Here is a 21,165-nt window from a genome sequence, read left to right on the forward strand (position 1 = left end):
GTTTTCAGTTTGATGGTATGGTGAGCCACATAGTACACCTTTCCTTCCCTGCACAGTGTTCTCTCATGGAGAGTGTCTTCACTGTCCCCTGTAGGGGGTCCCTCATTTCTTGTATCTCATGTCTTTCACTTGCTTGGTGCACACTCTCATTTTGGTAAAGCACATTTTCCAGTAATTTCCTGAGAAAGGGAACATGGAAGGCACATTTGGAGACCATGTATGTCTGAAAGTCTTTTTTGTCTGCCCTCACCCATAATTAATACTTAGGCTGGGTATAGATTAGAAATCACTTTCCTTTAAAATTTTGAGATCATTGCTGCATTTATCTTTTACTTCTAGGATTGTTGTCTATGTCTAAAGCCAATCTGATGCTTAATACTTTGTGTATGTTATTTCTGGAAGCATGTTAGGTCTTTATTTTTCCCCAGTGCTCTGAATTCTCTCAGTGATGTGCTTTAATGTGAGTCTGTTATCTGTTTCACCAGGAACTCATTGCCCTTTCTGTTGGGAAACTCAGAATATAAGCGTATAAGAAAATGTTTTAAATTTTTTCTTTAATTTCGTCCCATCTGTTTTCTCTGTTCTCTTTCTGGAACTCCTTATATTCAAATATTGGATCTCTTAGATTAGTCCTTTGGTTTTTGTCTTCTATTTTTTATCTATTTGTTCTTTTGCTCTGCTTTGGGAGATTTTCTCGAATTTCTCAACTTTAGCTTCCAACCCTTCTGTTGAGTGTTTATAATTTCCAGGAACTCTCTTTTTTCTTGTTCTCTGAATGCTCCCGTTTTTTGCATCCTATTCTTGTTTTATGGTCTAAATATTTGACATCTCTTTGGAGGACAAAGTGGCTGTATCAATTCATTGTCCCACAAGCAGAGTAGGAGAATACTCTTTTCTTCCCATTTTTTCCAACATTTGGCATCATCAAGTGATTGATGGACTTTTCTGGTTCAGGCTTTCTCTATGCAAGCATCCATTGAGCATCTCTCATGTGCCAGCCGCTCGGGATACAAAATTGAACACAATGTTGAATTAGTCTGTTCTCACGCTGCTAATAAAGACATACCTGAGATTGGGTAATTTATAAAGGAAAGAGATTTAATTGATTCACAGTTCCACATGGCTGGGGAGGCCTCAGAATCATGGCGGAAGGTGAATGAGGAGCAAAGTCATGTCTTACATGGCGGCAGGCAAGAGAGCGTGTGCAGGGGAGCTCCCTTTTATAAAACCATCAGAGCTCACGACACTTAATCACTATCATGAGAACAGTACAGGAAAGACCTGCCTCCATGATTCAATTACCTCCCACCGGGTCCCTCCCACGATGTGGGGATTATTACAATTCAGGGTGAGATTTGGGTGGGAACACAGAGCCAAACCATATCAAATGCTATACTGCCTTCCAGAGGCTTATAATCTAGAAGGGAAAAGAGACATGCTAACAGAAATTTGTGAGAGAGGGAGAAATAGCGCAGAGGTAGCCCAAAAAGGGGAGTGATCTTTCAACCTAATTCTGATCCCTGAGTTTGAGATTGCTGGGGAGCTGGTGTGGTCACACCTCTCAGTGTCTCATAGCCCAACTGCACCGCTCTGAGCATTTGGCCCTTAAGGACCGTGTTGCCCTCCTGAATCACTGGAAAGATTCAACACGGCCAGGTGTGGTGGCTCACACTTATAATCCCAGCACTTTGGGAGGCCAGGGTGGGAGGATTGCTTGGGCTCAAGAGTTCAAGACCAGCCTGGGCAACACAGCAAGACCCTGTCTCTTTAAAAATAATAAAAATAGGCCAGATGCAGTGGCTCACACCTATAATCCTAGCACTTTGGGAGGCCAAGGCAGGAGGATCACTTGAGTCCTGGAGTTCGAGATCAGCCTGGGCAACATGGTGGAACCCCATCTCTACAAAAAATATGAAAAATAGGCCGGGTGTGGTGGCTCATGCCTGTAATCCTAGTACTTTGGGAGGCTGAGACAGGCGGATTATCTGAGCCCAGGAGTTTGAGATCAGCCTGGGCAACATAGTGAAACCCCGTCTCTACTAAAGTACAAAAAATTAGCCAGGTGTGGTGGTGCATGCCTGTAGTCCCAGTTTCGAAAGGCTGAGGCAGGAGAATTGCTTGAACCTGGCAGACGGAAGTTGCAATGAGACAAGATTGTGCCACTGCACTCTGGCCTGGGCGACAGAGTGAGACTTTGTCTCAAAAAAAAAAAAAAAAAAAAAAAGTGCTGGGCATGGTGGTGCGCACCCGTAGTAGTCCTGAGCCCAGGATGTCAAGGCGGCATTGAGCTAAGAACGCGCCACTGCACTTCAGTCTGGGTGACAGAGTGAGACTCTGTCTCAAAAAAAAATTATAATAATAAAAATATTGTATAAATTAAAAGTTTCAACAAAGACTTAGTAGCACTTGTATCACATCTACTGAACTAAATATTTTCCTACCATTTGGGTGCATGGCTTTGCATTTCCAGTTAAGATATTCATTTAATCTATGTTCCTGCTAGTTTACTCTGGCAACACTGAAGATGAAGTACTTTTGTTTGTTTGGGTGATTCATGCTGTTAATCTAAATTTTACATGATTGCCTCTCCCTTGCCGTGATCCTCCTCAGGTGAGGCTTAATTATTTGTTTTGGTTTTGGCGTCCCATGCTATGAGGAATTATTGGAATTATTAGAATTATTGCTAATTATTTTTCAGTTGTGACGATGGTGGTGGTATGGAGCTTTTTAAAAAAAAAATCCCTTTCTTTTAGAAATGCATACTAAAATAATTCCAGATGCAATGATATGTTGTCTGGGATTTGCTTCCAAATAAAACATGGCAGAGGGCAGTGGGTAATGGGTAGATGACACAAGATTGGCCATGAGCTGATATATTGTCAAAGCTAGGTAAAGATGCATGGGGCTGTTTTATACTCTTCTGTCTGTGATTTAAGTTTGAATTTTTCTCTAATAAAAGACTGAAAAAGATCTTGACACCTTCAACCTGAAATGAGCCTTTGGTCCTCTTTCCACTCATTATTTCTATTCACCAGCAGAGGGCAGTTGGTCACAGAACCCACAGCTCAGCTGTCCTTGTGGCCCTGGAGTGCTGATGCTGCTTCCCCTGAGTGCTTACCGCTTGCTTCCGCTTCCCTTTTTTTTTCTTTTTAATTTTTAAAATGTTTAAGGAATACAAGTGCATTTTTCTTACATGGTAAAGTCTGGGCTTTTAGTGTACCCATCATCGCCCAAATAGTGAACATCGTGCCCAATAGGTAATTTTCCAACCCTCACCTCCTCCCACCCTCACACTTTTTATAGTCACCAGTGTCATTCTATTCTGTATGCTCATGCATACACATTGTTTAGCTCCCACTTAAAGTGAGAACATGTTGATGCTTGAATTTCTGTTTCTGAGTTATTTCACTTAGAATCATGGCCTCCAGTTCTACCCATCTTGCTGCAAAAGACATGATTTCATTCTTTGTTATGACTAAGTAGTATTCAAAGTGAGATATAGATATAGATATACACACAATTTTGTTATCCAGTCCTCCATTGATGGACACTTAGGTTAATTCCATATTATTGGTATTGTGACTAGTGCTGCAGTAAACATACAAGTGTTTTTTGTTGTTGTTGTTGTTGTTTGATATAATGATTTCTTTTCCTTTGGGTATATACACAGTAATGGGATTGCTAGATCAAAGGTTAATTCTATGTTTAGTTCTTTAAGACGTCTCCATCCTGTTTTCCATAAAGGTTGTACTAATTTAGATTCCCTTCAACAGTGTATAAAGCATTCCCTTTTCTCCACATCTGCACCAACATCTGTTTGTTGTTTTTTGTTTTTTTGTGACAGAGCAACAGCCTCGCTCTGTTGCTCAGGCTGGAGTACAGTGGCGTGATCTCAGCTCACTGCAACCTTCACCTCCTGGGTTCAAGCGATTCACCCCCCTCAGCCTCCCGAGTAGCTGGGATTACGAGCGTGTGCCACCACACTCGGCTAATTTTTGTATTTTTAGTAGAGACAGGGTTTCACCATGTTGACCAGGCTAGTCTCAAACGCCTGGCCTCAAGTGATCCACCCACCTCAGCGTCCAAATTGCTGGGATTACAGACATGAGCCACCATGCCCAGCCTCAACATCTGTTGTTTTTTTGTCTTTTTAGTAATAGCCATTCTGACTGGTATAAGGTGGTATTTCATTGTGGTTTTAATTTGCATTTCTCTTGCGATAAGTGATGTTGAGCTTTTTTTTTTTCATGTTTGTTGGTAGTTCGCATGTCTTCTTTTGAAAAAATGTCTGTTGATGTCCTTTCCCCACTTTTTAATGAAGTTATTTTTTTTTTCCTTGTTGAGTTGTTTGAGTTCCTTATAGATTCTGGATATTAGCCTTTGTTGGATACTTTCTTTTGCAAATATTTTTTTCCCATTTTGTAGGTTGTCTTTTGGTGCTCTGTTGATTGTTTCTTTTGCTACGCAAAAGCTTTTTAGTTTAAGTCCCATTTATCTATTTTGTTTTGTGTTTGCTTTCGAGGACTTGATCATAAATTATTTGTCTAGGCCAATGTCCAGAAGAATTTTCCTAGGTTTTCTTCTAGGATTTTTATAGTTTCAGGTCATTTTTCTTCTAGGACTTTGTAGTTTCAGGTCATACATTTTAAGTTAATTTTTTTATGTGGAGAGAAGTTTGTATCCAGTTTCATTCTTCTGCCTATGGCTATGCAGTTTCCCCAGTACCATTTATGGAATAGAGTATTTTTCCCTATGTGTATTTTTGTTGACTTTGTCAAGGATCAGTTGGTTGTAGGTATGTGGCTTTATTTTTGGGTTGTCTAATCTGTGTGTCTGTTTTTATTTATTTATTTATTTTTAGTTTTTTTTGAGACGGAGTTCCACTCTTGTTGCCCAGGCTGGAGTGCAGTTGCACGATCTCAGCTCACTGCAACCGCCACCTCCTGGGTTCAAGCGATTCTCCAGCCTCAGCCTCCCGGGTAGCTAGAATTACAGGCACCTACCACCATGCCCGGCTAATTTTTATATTTTTAGTAGAGACGGGGTTTCACCACGTTGGCCAGGCTGGTCTCAAACTCCTGACCCCAGATCATCCACCTGCTTCGGTCTCCCAAAGTGCAGGGATTACAAGCGTGAGCCACCGCGCCCAGCCGTGTGTCTGTTTTTATTTCAGTACTGTGCTGTTTTGGTTGCTATAGCCTTGTAGTATAATTTTAAGCCAGATAATGTGATGCCCTTGTTCTTTTTGCTCAGAATTGCTTTGGCTATTTGGATTTTTTTTTTTTTTTTTTGGTTCCCTATAAATTTTAGGATTTTTTTTTCTGATGCTATGAGTAATGATATTGGTAATTTGATAGGGATTGTGTTGAATCTGTAGATTGCTTTGTATAGTATGATCATTTTAACAATATTTGTTCTTCCAATCCATGAGTATGGGATGTTTTTCCTTTTTTGTGTATCATGTACAATTTCCTTCATCAGCATTTTGCAGTTCTCCTTATGGAGATCTTTCACCTCCTTGGTTAACTATATTCCTGGGTTGTCTTTCTTCTTTATTTGTCGCTGTTATAAATGGGATTGCCTTCTAGATTTGGTCTTCAGCTAGATTGCTATTGATGTACAGAAGTGCTATAGATTTCTGTATGTTAATTTTACATTCTGAAACTCTACTGATTTCATGTATCAAATCTAAGAGTTTTCTGGTGGAGTCTTTATGGTGTCCTAGATGTAAGATAATATCATCAGTGATAGGAATAATTTGACTTCTTCTTTTCCCATATGTATACCTTTTTTTTTTTTTTTTTTTTTTTTTTTTTTTTTTTTTTTGGAGACAGAGTCTCACTCTGTTGCCCAGGCTGGAGTGCAGGTGCAGTGGCATGATCTCGGCTCACCACAACCTCCGCCTCCCGGGTTCAAGCAATTTTCCTCCCTCAGCTTCTTGACTAGCTGGGACTACAGGTGTGTGCAACCTGCCCGGCTAATTTTTATATTTTTAGTAGAGACAGAGTTATACTATGTTGGCCAGGCTGGTCTTGAACTCCTGACCTCATGATCCGCCTGCCTCAGCCTCCCAAAGTGCTGGGATTACAAGCGTGAGCCACTGTGTCTGGCCTCCATATGGATACTTTTTACTTTTTCACTTGCCCAGTTGTTCTTGTGAGAACTTCCAGTATTACGTTGTATAACAATGGTAAAAGTGGACATGTTTGTCTTGTTCTAGTTCTTAGAGGGAGTGCTTTCAACTTTTCCCTGTCAAGTATGATGTTAGGTGTGGTTTTGTCATATATGACCTTTATTATGTTGAGGTATGTTCCTTCTATGCCCAATTTGTTGAGGATTTTTTATCAGGAAAGGATGCTGAACTTTATTGAATTTTTTTTTTTTTTTTTTTTTTGAGACAGAGTCTTGCTCTGTCGCCCAGGCTAGAGTGCAGTGGTACAATCTCAGCTCACAGCAACCTCTGCCTCCTGGGTTCAAGCAATTCTACTGCCTCAGCCTCCCAAGTAGCTGGGACTACAGGCACACATCACCACACCTGGCTAATTTTTGTATTTTTAGTAAAATCGGAGTTTCACCATGTTGGCCAAGCTGGTCTTGAACTCCTGATCTCAAGTGATCTGCCCACCTTGGCCTCCCAAAGTGCTCGGATTACAGGCGTGAGTCACTGTGCCCAGCCTATTGAATGCTTTTTCTGCATCTATTTAGATGATCATATGGTTTTTGCCCTTAATTCTGTTTATGTGATGTATCACATTTATTGATTTGTATATGTTGAACCATCCTTGCTTCCCTGGGGCGAATCCCGCCTGATCATAATATATTCTCTTTTTGATGTGCTGTTGGATTTAATTTGTTAGTATTTCGTTGAGGATTTTTGTGTCTGTGTTCATCAGAGATATTGGTCTATAGTTTTCTATTTTGGTGGTGTTGTGTCCTTGTCTGGTTTTGGTACCAAGGTGATACCAGCCTCATAGAATGAGTTAGGGAGAATTCCCTCCTTGATCTTTTTAGAATAGTTTCAGGAGGATTGGTATTCATTCTTTCTGTGTTTGGTAGAGTTTAGCTATGAATCCATCTGGTCCTGGGCTGCTTCTTGTTGTTGGGAGATTTTTATTAGTGATTCAGTCTTGCTACTACATTTCTGGTCTTTTCAGATACTCTGTTTCTTCCTGGTCAGTCTTGGAGAAATCGTTTCCATGAATTTTATCAATTTCCTTTAGGCTTTCTAGTTTGTGGGCATCTAGGTGTTTATAATGTTCTCTGATTAGCTTTTGTATGTCTGTAGTATCGGTTGTAATGTCTCCTTTTTCATTTCTGATTGTGTTTATTTGTATCTCTTCTTGTCTTATATCTTGTTTATTTTTATCTCTCTGGTCTTCTTAGTCTTAGCTAGTGGCTTATCAATTTTGTGTATCTTTCAAAGAACCAACTTTTTTTTCTTTTTTTTTTTTTTTGAGTCAGGGTTTGGCTCTGTCACCCAGGCTAGAGTGCAGTGGCACAATCATGGCTTACTACAGTATTTGCCTCCCAGGCTTAAGTGATCCTTCCACCTCAGCCTCCTGAGTAGCTGGGAACTATAGTGCACACTACCACGCCTGGCTAACTTTTGTATTTTTTGTCGTGATGGGATTTTGCCACGTTGCCCTGGCTGGTTTTGAACTCCTAGAATTGCGATCCGCCTGCCTCAGCCTTCCAAAGTACAGGGATTACAGGCATGAGCCACTGCACCTGATCCCAGCTTTTCATTTTGTTGATCCTTTGTATTGTTTTTTGGTCTCTATTTTATTTAGTTTTGATCTGATCTTTGTTATTTCTTTTCTTCTGCTAACTTTGGGTTTAGTTCTTTTTTTTCTTTTTGCTTGAGGTACGGCATTAGGTTGTTAATTTGTGATCTTCCTGCTTTTTCATGTAGACATGTAATGCTATAAGCATTGGTAGTGCCTCTTAGCACTGCTTTTGCTGCATCCCACTGGCTTTGGTATGTTGTGTTTTCATTTTTATTTGTTTCAAAAAATTTTTAAGGTCGGGCATGGTGGCTCATGCCTGTAATCCCAACACTTTGGGAGTCTGAGATGGGTGGATTGCTTGAGCCTAGGAGTTTGAAACCAGCCTGGGCAACATGGAAAAACCCCATTTCTACAAAAAATTAGCTGTGCATGGTCGTATGTGCCTATAGTCCCAGCTACTCAGGAGGCTGAGGCAGGAGGATCACTTGAGCCAAAGGAGTTTAAGGCTACAGTGAGTCATGATTGCGCCACTGCACTCCAGCTTGGGTGACACAATAAGACCCTGTCTCAGGGGAAAAAATCTTCATTGACCCAGTGATTAAGTGATTATTTAGGGGCATGCTGTTTAATTTCCATGTATTTGTATCGTTTCTCAAGTTCCTCTTATGTTGTATTCTAGCTTTATTCTACTATTGTCTGAGAAGATACTTGATTTTGATTTTTAAAAATTTGTTAAGACTTGTTTTGTAGTGTAACATGTGATCTATCTTGAAGAATGTTTCTTCTTCTTCTTCTTTTTTTTTCTTTGTTGCGACAGGGTCTTGCTCTGTTGCCCAGGGTGCAGTGCAGTGGTGTTATCATGGCTTACTGTAGCATTGACTTCCTATTACTAAGCAGTCCTCCCACCTCAGCCTCCTGAGTAGCTGGGACCACAGGCACATACCACCATGCCTGGCTACATTCATTTTTATTATTATTTTTTGTAGAGACAGAGTCTCCCTATATGGTCCATGCTTGAAGAATGTTTTATGTGCTGATGAAATGAATGTATCTTCTATGGATGTTGGGAAGAATGTTCTGTAAATGTCTGTTAAGTCTGTTTGGTCTAAAGTCCAGTGTTTCTTTGTTAATTTTTTGTCTCGATGGTCTGTATAGTGCTATGAGTGGAATGTTGAAGTTCCCCACTGTTACTGTATTGCTATCTGTCTCTTTCTTTAGAGCTAGTAATATTTGTTTTGTGAATTTGGGTGCTCATATGTTGGGTGCATATATATTTAGGATTTCCTATATATACCCCTTGGTGAACTGATACCTTTATTGTTATATAATGACATTCTTAGCCTTTTTTTTTTTTTTTAAATGTTTTTGATTTAGAGTCTGTTTTATTTGATATATATAGTTCTCCTTTTGGTTTCCTTTTGGATGGAATATCTTTTTCTGCCTCTTTACTTTCAGTCTCCTTGCGTCTTCACAGGTAAGGTGAGTTTCTTGTAGGTAGCATATAGGTGGATTATGTTTTTTAATCTGTTCTGCCAGTCTGTATCTTTTAAGTGACGTATTTTATCCATTTACATTTAAGGTTAATATTGATATGTGAGACTTTGTTTCCATCATATGGTTGTTTTCAAGTTATTTTATAAATTCTTTGTTTTCTTTCTTTTTCTCTTTTTGTCCTTGTGTTTTGATGAAATTCTGTCATTTGATTTCTTTCTTTTCCTCTTTTGTGAGATTGTTTTATAAGAACTGTGAGTTTTATATTTCTGCGCATTTTTGTGATGGTGAATATCAACGTTTTTTTTCCAGGTTTAAGACTCCTTTGAGCATTTCCTATAGGGCCGGTCTAGTGGTGACAGATTCCCTTAGTATTTGTCTAGGAAAGACTAGTCTCTTTCATTTATGAAGCTTATTCTAGCAAGATATAAAATTCTTAGCTGACAGGGTTTTTTTCCTTCAGCACTTTGAAAATGCTATCCCATTCTCTTCTGGCCTTTAAGTTTTCTGCTGAAAAGTCCACTGTTAGTCTGATGAGGTTTCATTTATGGGTAACTAGATGCTTTTCTCTTGCTAATTTTAAAATTCTTTCTTTTACTTTCATTTTAGACTTTCTGATTATAATATGCTGTGTTGAAGTCCTTTTTGCAGTGTGTTCACCTGGGGGTCATTGGTTCTCTTGTATCTGGATATCTGACACACGGTGCTAGACTTGAGAAGCTTTCATTGATTATTTCCTTAAATAGATTTTCTAAACATTTTAACCTCTCTTCCAGCTCAGCTTTTTCTTCACTTCCAATGATGCCACATTGCATTGTGGAAGTCTAGAATGACAGAATGTGTATAACCTCACCCTGAGGTAACATAAAGCATGGAAAGTGATGAGCAACCCTTCAGATTCTGTGGGTTAAATGGCCTTATGCTCTGGCTTCTCTGTTTATTATGGCCAAGAGCTGTGACAAAGGTTTCCTAGCATAGTGCTGAGGGCAGAGGTTTGTGAGCCCCAGAGACTAGAGCTCAAATTACAACCTAACCAGTGTGACTTGGGCAAGTTACCTAATTTTTCTGAGTTTTAACTTCATAGGAATAATTATGCTTGCCTCACCAGGTTTGAAGATTATGTTTGTTTTTTTTTTTTGTTTTGGGTTTTGTTTTTTTTGGAGACAGGTCCTAGCTCAGGCCAGAGTGCAGTGGTGTATTTTATGTTTGGTTTTTTGTTTTGGTTTTGTTTTTTTGGAGACAGTTTCTAGCCTAGGCTAGACTGCAGTGGTGTGATCCTCCCACTTTAGCCTCCCAAGTAGCTGGGTCTAAAGGATGCAGTACCACACCTGGCTATGTTTTTTTGTTTTGTTTTTGTTTTTTGTAGAGACTGAGTCCCACTATGTTGCCCAGGCTTGTCTCAAATTCCTGGACTCAAGTGATCTTCCCACCTCAGCCTCCCAAAGTGCTGGAATTACAGGCTTGAGCCACTGCACCTGGCCAGGAGATTATATTTTAAGATATATTAAAGCATCTAGCATTATGCCTGGTTTTTCTTCTTTTGGTATCATTTACCTAAAAGTGTCCTGACCTCTGTTTAAAACAAGCCTCTTTACAATGTCGTATTCAAATAGTGTTAGCCCCTGGCCCAGGTCTCCAGCTGGAGTAAACTGTGACAGGCACCGAGTAGCTGGTTTGCCTGCTTCTCTTTCCTCATCCTCACAGTAAGCTTCAGAACCTCTATCCTTCTCCACCTTGTTCTTTTTTTTTTTTTTACTTTTATTTTAAGTTTAGGGGTGTAGGTGCAAATTTGTATGTAGGCAAACTTGTGCCATAGAGGTTTGTTATACAGATTATTTTGTTACCCACGTATTAAGCCTAGTTAGTACCCATTAGTTATTTTTTCTGATCCTCTCACTCCTCCCATCCTCCACCCATCAGTAGGTCCCAGTGTCTGTCTGTTGTTCCCTTCTATGTGTCTGTGTGTTCTCATCATTTAACTCCCACTTGTAAGTGAGAATATGCAGCATTTGGTTTTCTGTTGCTGCATTAGTTTGCTGAGGATAATGGCCTCCACCTCCATCTATATCCCTGCAAAGGACACGATCTCTTTTTCATTATGGCTGCATAATATTCCATGGTGTATGTGTACCACATCCATTCATGGGCATTTAGGTTGATTCCATGTCTTTGCTATTGTGAATAGTGCTGCAGTGAGTCCACACATGCTTGTGTCTTTGTGATAGAATGATTTATACTCCTTTGGGTGTATACTCCAGTAATGGGATTGCTGGATCAAATGGCAGTTCTCTTTTTAGGTTTTTGAGGAATTGGTACATTGTCTTCCACAATGGTTGAACTAATTTACACCCCTGCCAGCAGTGTATAAACATTCCTTTTTCTCTACAACCTCACCAGCATCTGTTGTTTCTTGACTTAGTAACAGTCATTCTGACTGCTGTGAGGTGGAATCTCATTGTGATTTTGATTTGCATTCCTCTAGTTATCAGTCATGTTGAGCTTTTTTTCCTGTGATTGTTGGCTGCATGTATGTCTTTCTTTGAAAAGTGGCTGTTCGTGTCCTTTGCCCACTTCTTAATGGGGTCTTTTTTTTCTTATAAATTTGTTTAGGTTCCTTATAGATGCTGGATATAAGGCCTTTGTCAGACGCATAGTTTGCAAAATTTTCTCCCATTTTGTAGGTTGTCTGTTCAGTCTGTTCTTCGCTGTCTTGTTCTTTTGCTGTGCAGAAGCTCTTTAGTTTAATTAGATCCCATTTTAAATTTTTGCTTTTGTTGTAATTGCTTTTGGCATCTTTGTCATGAAATCTTCCCATTCTTCTGTCCAGAATGGTATTGCCTAAGTTGTCTTCCAGGGTTTTTATAGCTTTCCATTTAAGTCTTTAATCCATCTTGACTTAATTTTTGTATATGGTACAAGGAAGGGGTCCAGTTTCAATCTTCAGCATATGGCTAACCAGTTATCCGAGCAACATTTATTGAATAGGGAGTTCTTTCCCCATTGCTTGTTTTTGCCTGCTTTGTCAAAGATCAGGTGATTGTAGTTGTGCAACCTTATTTCTGGGTTTCTGTTCTGTTCCATTGGTCTATGTGTTTTGCTACCAGTACCATGCTGTTTTGGTAACTGTAGCCCTGTAGTTATAGTTTGAAGTCAGGTAGCATGAGGCCTCCAGCTTTGTTCTTTTTGCTTAGGATTGCCTTGGCTATTCGGGCTTTTTTAGTTCCATATGAATTTTTAAATAGTTTTTTTCTAGTTCTGTGAAGAATGTCATTGGTAGTTTAATAGGAGTAGCATTGAATCTGTAAATTGCTTTAGGCAGTATGACCATTTTAACAGTAGTGATTCTATCTATGAGCATGGAATAGTTTTCCATTTGTTGGCATCATCTCTGATTTCTCTGAGCAGTGTTTTGTAGTTCTCCTTGAAGAGATCTTTTACCTCCCTGGTTAGCTGTATTCCTTTTTGTGGCAGTTGTAAATGGGGTTGAGTTCTTTTTTTGAGATGGAGTCTGGCCTGCTGCCCAGGTTGGAGTGCAGTGGCCGATCTCAGCACACTGTAAGCTCCCTCCCAGGTTTACCATTCTCCTGCCTCAGCCTCCTGAGTAGCTGGGATTCACAGGCGCTCACCACCACCTCGGGCCTGGCTAGTTTTGTATTTTTAGTAGAGACGGGTTTCACCGTGTTAGCCAGGATGGTCTCGATTTCCTGACCTCGTGATCCACCCGTCTCGACCTCCCAAAGTGCTGGGATTGGGGTTGAGTTCTTAATTGGCTCTTGGCTTGACTGTTTTTGGTGTATTGGAATGCTAGTGATTTTTGCACATTGATTTTTTTATCCTGAGACTTTACTGAAGTTGTTTATTAGCCAAAGGAGCTTTTGGGCTGAGATCCACCTTGCTCTTTACGAGTCCTTTTGTTGTCATCATAGCTGTTGTTCTGCCTTACTTTTGCTAGGTCCTTCTCCCCAAAATTTCTCAAGTTCTGCCTCTGTTCAGTTTTTCAGCCAGCTCATATGTCATCTGTAGGATGAGAAAACCCTAGCATATTTGGTTTAGTTTTTATTCTTTTATAGCCATTATCCCTCCTCCCCTGTGCAACCTCCTACTCATAAATGGGATAAAAAGGAAGATTTGGTCTTCCCCTTAGCCAACCAATACAAAGGTCAAATTCAGTTAAATTCCAGGAATCCACTTAGTGAAGGAGCTAAGCTTGGAGTCAGAGGATAGGGTTTTGGGGTTCTGATTATTCGTTTCTTCACTCTATGACTATGGTATGGTATTCTCTCTTCTGTGAGGTGGTGGGAATACTAATACCCAACTCACAAGGTGTTCCAAGGCTTACATGAGAGCATCCAGGGTGTTATCCAGAGGTGCTTTATAAATTTAGATGAAAGTAGATCTAAATTTCACTCTACTCCTACGAAACATGGAAGCCAGGCATCTATAACCAGCTTGGAGGACTGCCCTGCCTAGTAAACAGTGTTGGATAACAATGGCACTATGTCCTCAATGCAGTCTGACTGATGCTCTGTCCTTACTAGTTCCCTTGAAATTCCCTGACCATCACATACACTCCTGTTCAAATATAAGTAGAGAATTGCTTCCAAAACCGAACACTGTTTTTCTTTTCCTTTAGCCTGGGAGTTGATTATTTAGCAAATCATTGTAATTTCTCTTAGACTGTGCTGCTAGTAGAATAAGATCATTCTCATCAGATCACCAACTGAAGCCAGCCGGCTTAGGAGTACCAAAAGATTATTTAGCCTCCTAAAACTTTCCTGCTCCTCCTTTCATGGTAGCAACAGATGACCTCACATCTCAAACTGGCAACAACAGACCAGCTAAGCAAACTGCATATTCTAGCAGCAGCCTTTTATAAGGTATCTAACCCGAGTGGAGAGAAGTGGAACTGTCTGAGTACTCTGGTATGGGAACAGGTAGGTGAGAAATGGGGGAGTTTAGTGATCAGATGGAGAGAGAAGCAGGGGCCAAACAAAGACTTTAAAAGCCATGTCTTTAAGGAGTTCAGGGTTTCTTTTGAGGGCAGAGGGAAGTCACCATAGGACTGCAGAAAGACTAGTGTAGTTAGAGTATGGAGATCAAATGGAAGGACAGTAAAGCTATTGCTAGGGAGACTGAGTAGATATGGCTGCAGCCAGTCAGCTGAGGAGTTACAGCAGCCTGAACGCAGGTCATTGCAGTTCAGACAGGAAAGATTCGCCGTGTTTAGAAGGGAACACGACTGGGTCTTGGTGACTAAAGGGATATGGGACATGAAGGAGGAGTCAGAACTAACTCCCGGGTTTTGGGCCTGTGAAGCAGTAGAGCCATTCATTCCCTGAGCAGAGAGGGAGGTTGGGTGAGGACGATGAGTTTAATTTTTAAATCTTATTTTTTCCCACCTGACTTTGTGGTCAATCAGAATTAACTCTGGGGACAAATACCTGTTTACCTCTCTAGCTTCAAAAGATTCAGCTAAACTAAATTAACAAGACAGGTTCAGTCTTGCTCCTAAAAGGCATGCCTCAGTTGTTCCTTACCAGCCTTTTCCGAGAACACAGTAGAACGGATTAGTCATCATCCTCTGCTCCTGATTTCTTATAACTGAAGCATTTCTTCCGTTTGTTGGTGCCTATATATTTTAATTAGAAGAACACTCGTGCTCTGATGCTGATTTGCTTATCACTTCAGCCTACAAGTTCTTAAAATAAGTTGTACTTTTGCCTCAGAAGAGATTTTCTTTGTAGGTATATCTGCTTATGGTTGGAAATGAATTGGAAGGTTGTTTTGGGGATACTAATTTTATCGAAAGTCTGAAACGTAAAATTATGGAAGGGTAGAGATCTTTCACAGCCTAGCCGTATTTCTACCTCACATTGTTTCCTGGAGAGTTTGTCTGTCAGTAGACCCATCTGTTTTAAGATCACACAGGGAGTTCATAGTCTTACATGTGTATTAACTTTGCTGTAGGTCATGTGAAACAAGCTGGAAATAGAAGAGAAACCTTAGGAGCCATATAGTGACATAGTTTTCTGCATGCTTCTAAAACAAAATCCTGACTTTAGATACTAACCAGAATTCATAATGACTAGTTTTAGATAAATAAGGATCTCTCTACAGGGGATGCATCTAAAGAGATGTTGCGCCTTTATCCATTGGGGAAGGAGTGAGCAGAATTCTTAAATCATCATCCTTTCCTGTAGAAAGAGTAAGCTTAATGTAATGTGGGCACAGTGGCTCACACCTGTAATCCTAGCACTTTGGGAGGCTAAGGTGGGAGGATGGCTTGAGGCCAAGGGTTCAACACCAGCCTGGGCAACAAAGCAAGACCCCATCTCTATAAAAATAAAATAAAATGAGCTAGGCATGGTGGCACGTACCCGTAGCCCCAGCTACTCAGGAAAATGAGGAGAGAGGATCTTTCAAGCCCAGAAGGTCGAGGCTCCAGTGAGCTTTGATTATGCCTCTGCACTCCAACCTAGGGGACAGAGTGAGACCCTGTCTCTTTTAAAAAAAAAAAAAAATTGAAGAAAGTAAGCTTAAGGTAGACCGAGTAGAAGTCTATGGATTGTGGACTCTGCGAGGGCGGAGACCGTAGCTGTTGTCCATACCAGTATCCCTAGCAACTAGTTCAGTGTCTTGCTTATATAGGTGCTCAATAAATATTTGTTCTATGTGTGACTGAATAAATGAAAGATTCTAAATTTTCTGGTAGTCGGAAATATGTCCATATATACAGAAAAGTGCAAAAATCATAAATCTGATGAATTTTCACAAAGGGAACACCTCATAGACCTAGTGCCCAGGTGAAGAAATACAGTCATGCCAGTCCCCAGTGCCCCTCACACCTGTCACAGACATTGCTTCTCCGAGAGTAAGCACCAGCCTGACTCCCGGTGCCACGGTTCTGTTTTACCCATTTTTGAACCATGTATAAGCATGTCCTCTTGTGTCTTTCCCTGTTGATTTATAACATAGTGAGATCCACCGTGTTGGGAGTAGCAGTGGTTCATTTCTGCTCAGTGCACTGTTCTGCTGTGTGAATATACCGCAATTTATCCATTCTACTATTGATGGCTACTTGGGTTCTTCCCGCTTGGGACTATTACAAGTAGTGCTGCTGTGGATATTTTTGTACCTGTCTTTTTTTTGGTGGGTGTATGTATGCGTTCCTGTCAGGTATGTACCGAGGGGTAGAATTCCTGGGTGATAAAGCATGTGACTGTTCAGCCTTAGTAGAAACTGCTAAACAATTGTCCACATTTATACTGGCACTAGCAGAGTTTCTGTTACAGCACCTCCCTGAATACTTGTATAGGTCTTTTTCATTTTAGGCGCTCTAGTGAGTGACTAGTGGTACCTATTGGGCTTTTAATTCACATTTTCCTCATGACTGAGGAAGTTGAGCATTTTTCATTTTGTTTATTTGGATATGCTCTTTTGTGAAGCATCTATTCTAGTCTTTTGCTCATTTTCCTACTGAGTTGTCTGTTTTGCTTACTGAATTCTTTCTGTAGTCGGGGCACAACTCCATTGTTGGATACATGTGATGCCAAAATCCCTTACTCTGTGACTTGTCATTTCACTCTCTTTTTTTTTTTTTTTTTTTTTTTTTGAGATGGAGGCTTGCTCTGTTACCAGGCTGGAGTGCAGTGGCATGATCTCGGCTCACTGCAACCTCTGCTTGCCGGGCTCAAGCGTTTCTCCTGCCCCAGCCTCCCAAGTAGCTGGGACTACAGGCACGTGCCACCACGCCCAGCTAATTTTTTGTATTTTAGTAGAGACGAGACGGGGTTTTACCATGTTGGCCAGGATGGTCTTTGATCTCCTGACCTTTGTGGTCTGCCCGCCTCCGCCTCCGTAAGTGTTGGGACTGCAGCCATAAGCCATGTCATTTTATTCTCTTAATGGTGTCTTTTGGTGAAAAGAAATTCATAATTTCATGTAGTCCAATTTATCCATTTTGTCTTCTATATGTTTGGCAGTTTCTTGTGTCTTGTTTAGAAAAGTTTTGCCTATTTCTTTTTTTTTTTTTTTTTTTTTTGAGACAGAGTTTCACTCTGTCGCCCAGGCTGGAGCGCAGTGGCCGGATCTCAGCTCACTGCAAGCTCCGCCTCCCGGGTTCACGCCATTCTCCTGCCTCAGCCTCCCGAGTAGCTGGGACTACAGGCGCCCGCCGCCTCGCCCGGCTAGTTTTTTGTATTTTTAGTAGAGACGGGGTTTCACTGTGTTAGCCAGGATGGTCTCGATCTGCTGACCTCGTGATCCGCCCGTCTCAGCCTCCCAAAGTGCTGGGATTACAGGCTTGAGCCACTGCGCCTGGCCTCAAAATCATGAAATTTAAGTTTTCCACCTTTGTTGAAATTGTCATATTAAGGCAGAAAAGACTCTTCATTCTTATCTGTTGGTTCTTAGCCGTTTGCAAGTCCAGGATCCCTCTGAAAATCTGACTAGAACTCTGGATGCCCTGCACAGAAGTGCACATATGCACACACACAGCAGATTTTCCTGCAGCGTTAGGGAGTTCACAGACACTCAGACTTATCTATGGACCCCTTGTTAGGGAACCCCTCATCTGTTCCAACCGTCATTTTACAGATAAGGAAACTGAGGCCCAGGGAATGGCCACCGTTAGTTTGTGGCCCACCTGGGACTAGAGTCCAGGTCTCTTGACTCCGATTCTAGTGCTCTTTCTAACAGATTTCCCTGCTGCAGTCTTTCTGAAAATGTCTCACTGGCAGAACCATAAAAGGGAGAATGTTTTAGTCAAGGGAGATTTCTGTCCACTAGCAGCAAAAAAAAAATGACTACATGGTGACACTCTTCTACTTTATGTATTTACCTTAAATGTTTAAGCTCCAAGGAACTCTTTTTGAAGTTGAGCTGGGAATCATGGCCCATGCATCCTCCTCTAGCTGTGACTCAGTGCCCGGGAGTTGCTCTGTGAACCTTTCCATGTACAACTACCTGTGTTCCGCTTGGTCTTTTGGTTGGTTCTGGCTGGAATTTTAAAAAGCACCTTATGTAATAAGCTTCTAGTCTCAATGCTCAAGTGGGTGGGGTTTACCAGAGTGGTTGCTCCAGGGAGAAAATTTAAAGGGGTGGAGGCAGGGAAAGGAACTCTGAGTTTGTTGGCTAGGTTATGTTGGTTTGCAAGTAGTCAACTGTTAGACAGACGAAGCTAGAGTATCTAGAAGTACTCATTCATGATTTTACTGCTCCCCTGCCACTGTCTGCAGCCGTCTTTTCCAAGGCTCTAAGTGGACTAGGCGGTTTACAGGTAATAGGGCCAGATATTTTCAAGCCATCACTCAAACCCAGTGCTAGGCATGTCCAGAGCGAAACCTGTTACCTTGTCAGCACGCTCACCGAAGTGCACTGCCAGGGGTGTGCACTTCACACACATAGCACAGATCACAGCTTTTTGTGTCTCACAGTGAAAAAGACTGTTCGTATCTTTGGGCCACACCCTGAAACACAAACTGAATGATCTCACCCTCAACACAAAGGAAGTCGAGTCCATAATAACTTCCACAAATAGGATACTCTTAGATCTGACAAATAACACCCATTTATTTTATCCCATTTTACTTCCTTCCCCTATGCCGCCGGAGAGCCTTTCTCCAGTTTCATCACACACTCGTGACTAAGTAGATGGGGGTGCTGGGGGGCCAGCTGTCCAAATGAGGCACATTTGTCCTGTCATTTCAAAAGCTTTTACAGAGCACCTGCTGTGTTCTGGGTCCTGTACTAGGTGACAGGGCCACCTAGGTGAATAGGACAAGGTCCCTGTCCTCAGGAAGCTCCTAGTCCGGGCAGAGGCATGGGTAAATCAGCCCACACATACTGCACAGTGTGTCGAGTGAGCACAGATGCTGTGGGGCCACCCTGTGGGTCCAGGGAAGCACTTCCTAGAGAAGAAATCTAAACAGGGGTTCCAAGTCAACGAGGCAGAAAGTGATGGGAACAGCATTTGTCATAGGCAGACAGGTGGCTTTCACAGTGACAGACAGTGAGCTGGGGATTGGAATTTAGGCCTGAGAGAGAGAGAACGGGGACCCAGTGGCATACAGAGTCTTATCCTTGTCCTGCCTTTTTGAAAGAGCTAAATTCAGAGGTTGCCAATATGTTCATAACTCAAAAAGATCACTTATCCCAATAACTTAGGAACCGTTGGCATCCATATCCCTAAATTGGAAAATGCTGAAATCAGAATCATTTCCCCCTACATTGATGACAGTGACCTTTCATCACCTTCAGCTCCCTGGTCTCCTAGAGCCACTGGCCAGCCCTCACTGCCCTCCTCCAAAGACACATCTCTGCTCAGGATGTCACTGAAACTGAGCGTCTTCTCAACAAGCCTCCGTTTTCTTACTTTCTCATCTTTTCTCTTTTAGGCATGAAGAAGTCAGTGATTTATAGTTCACTAAAACTGCACAAAATGTGGAAAGGGTGGCTGAGGAAAACATCCTGATTTTGCTTACTTTTATATATGTTATGTATAGATGAATAAAGTGATCCTTTTTGACAGAACAGTGTTTGTTACTTTGACCCATTGCTTGAATTCGAAATACACTGGTTTGTCTAATACTTGGTTTTTTAAATGTATGCATCAGACATTTACCCAGTTGGGACCCAAATATGTTAGAAGGCTTAGCATCAGAAGAAAAGAACCCTCTCCATGTTCAAAGCCACGTGGGTCCTGCAGAATAGCTTTGCCTGTGGCCTGCATTCTGTAGGTACATGAGAGTCAGATATGACAAATTGCATGTATGCTGTGAACACGCAGCCCAGGAAACGTACAGGGTGGGGAAGCGTGGCTTTCTCTGCCTGGCTTGTTATGTCTCTAGTCTCCATCCTGTTCACTTGTTTTTTTTCCAACAAGGACTTGCAAGTGTCACATCAACATTTCCCTGAATCTAGGCTTTTTGTGTTTTTCTTTGTTCTCCACTAAAGTGTATGGGAGCGACTTGGGTAAGGAGCCTGGGACAGACATCTTGCAGAGCCTACCTTATTGTAACAGTTAGGACATATTTGGGCAACAGGAAGCCCACCACAGAGTGCCTTGAACAGCAAAGGACAGAATCATGAGCCCCAGTTTCTCTCCATCTCTCTGCCCTCTGCCCTCTGCAGTGTTAGCATCGTGCTGAGGCTGGTTTTAGTCTGTCATGAGAGCAGCTTCAAGGGCTATGTGCTTCCAAATCACAACTGGGAGCCACAGAGAAGACTCCTTTCAGATGGCCTCTTAGAAAAGCAGGAAACTTTCCCAACAGCCCCTAGCAAGCCTCTGTTTGGTTTCGTGGACGCTGATTGGGTGACATGCCCATCCCAGAGCCCGTAAATGGACAAAGGATGGAACTAAGCTGATAGGCTCAGGCCTGAGCCACCGGCCTCAGCCCAAGAGATAACTTCCCTCCCCTTGGGCTCACAGGCTTCAGAGAAGGAGTAGATACTTAAATGGGCAATTGAGGAGGAAGGGCTGTTGGGAAGCAACCGCCTCTTCCCACCTCATCCACCTTACAAGCCATATGAATCTATTTGATTGAACCTCAGCTTGTCTTTTTTTCCTTCAGATTGTCTTTGTCCCACCTCACACTCTGTATTTCCATTGCCAAGTATTCTAGTGCAGTCCTGTAGGGTCTCTTGTACTTTTGAACAATCCCTTGTCTACTTATTTTTTGTTTACTATTGGATTCAGCTCATTCCAACCCATGGCATAGTGAAGAGTGCAGACTTCAGATTCAGCCAAACTGAGTTACATCTCATCCCCACTACTGACCAGCTATGTGATTTTGGGCAAGTTATTGAGCCTCTGAATAGTTTCACTGTCTGTGAGATGGAAATAACATTACAAACCTCTTCGAGTTGTGCTGGTCTGTGCACTCACGGACGCGTAGGGTAGTGCCTGTGCCTAGCATTGAGCAAATGATTGTTGCTGCTGTGGTTCCTT

The 21,165-nt window shown here is 41.6% G+C and overlaps 1 protein-coding gene across 4 annotated transcripts in view; it reads left to right on the forward strand.

The window, feature by feature from the left end:
• TAMM41 (TAM41 mitochondrial translocator assembly and maintenance homolog) overlaps positions 1-21,165 on the forward strand; it is a 74,043-nt gene that overhangs the window by 39,088 nt on the left and 13,790 nt on the right. For 2 of the 4 annotated variants that reach the window (XM_021934191.2, XM_021934194.2), the window contains one exon: positions 19,613-19,748. The exons of 1 other annotated variant lie outside the window; for it this stretch is intronic. In XM_021934191.2, coding sequence (XP_021789883.1) covers positions 19,613-19,689 — 77 coding nt within the window. In that variant the 3' untranslated portion in view covers positions 19,690-19,748. Of the gene's footprint in view, positions 1-954; positions 1,102-19,612; positions 19,749-21,165 lie in introns of those variants that run through there. One more of the 4 variants, XM_021934192.2, reaches the window with a different exon arrangement.

This window comes from Papio anubis, chromosome 2 (genome assembly GCF_008728515.1).
Source record: "Papio anubis isolate 15944 chromosome 2, Panubis1.0, whole genome shotgun sequence".
In the NCBI taxonomy this organism is placed as follows: Eukaryota; Metazoa; Chordata; class Mammalia; order Primates; family Cercopithecidae; genus Papio; species Papio anubis.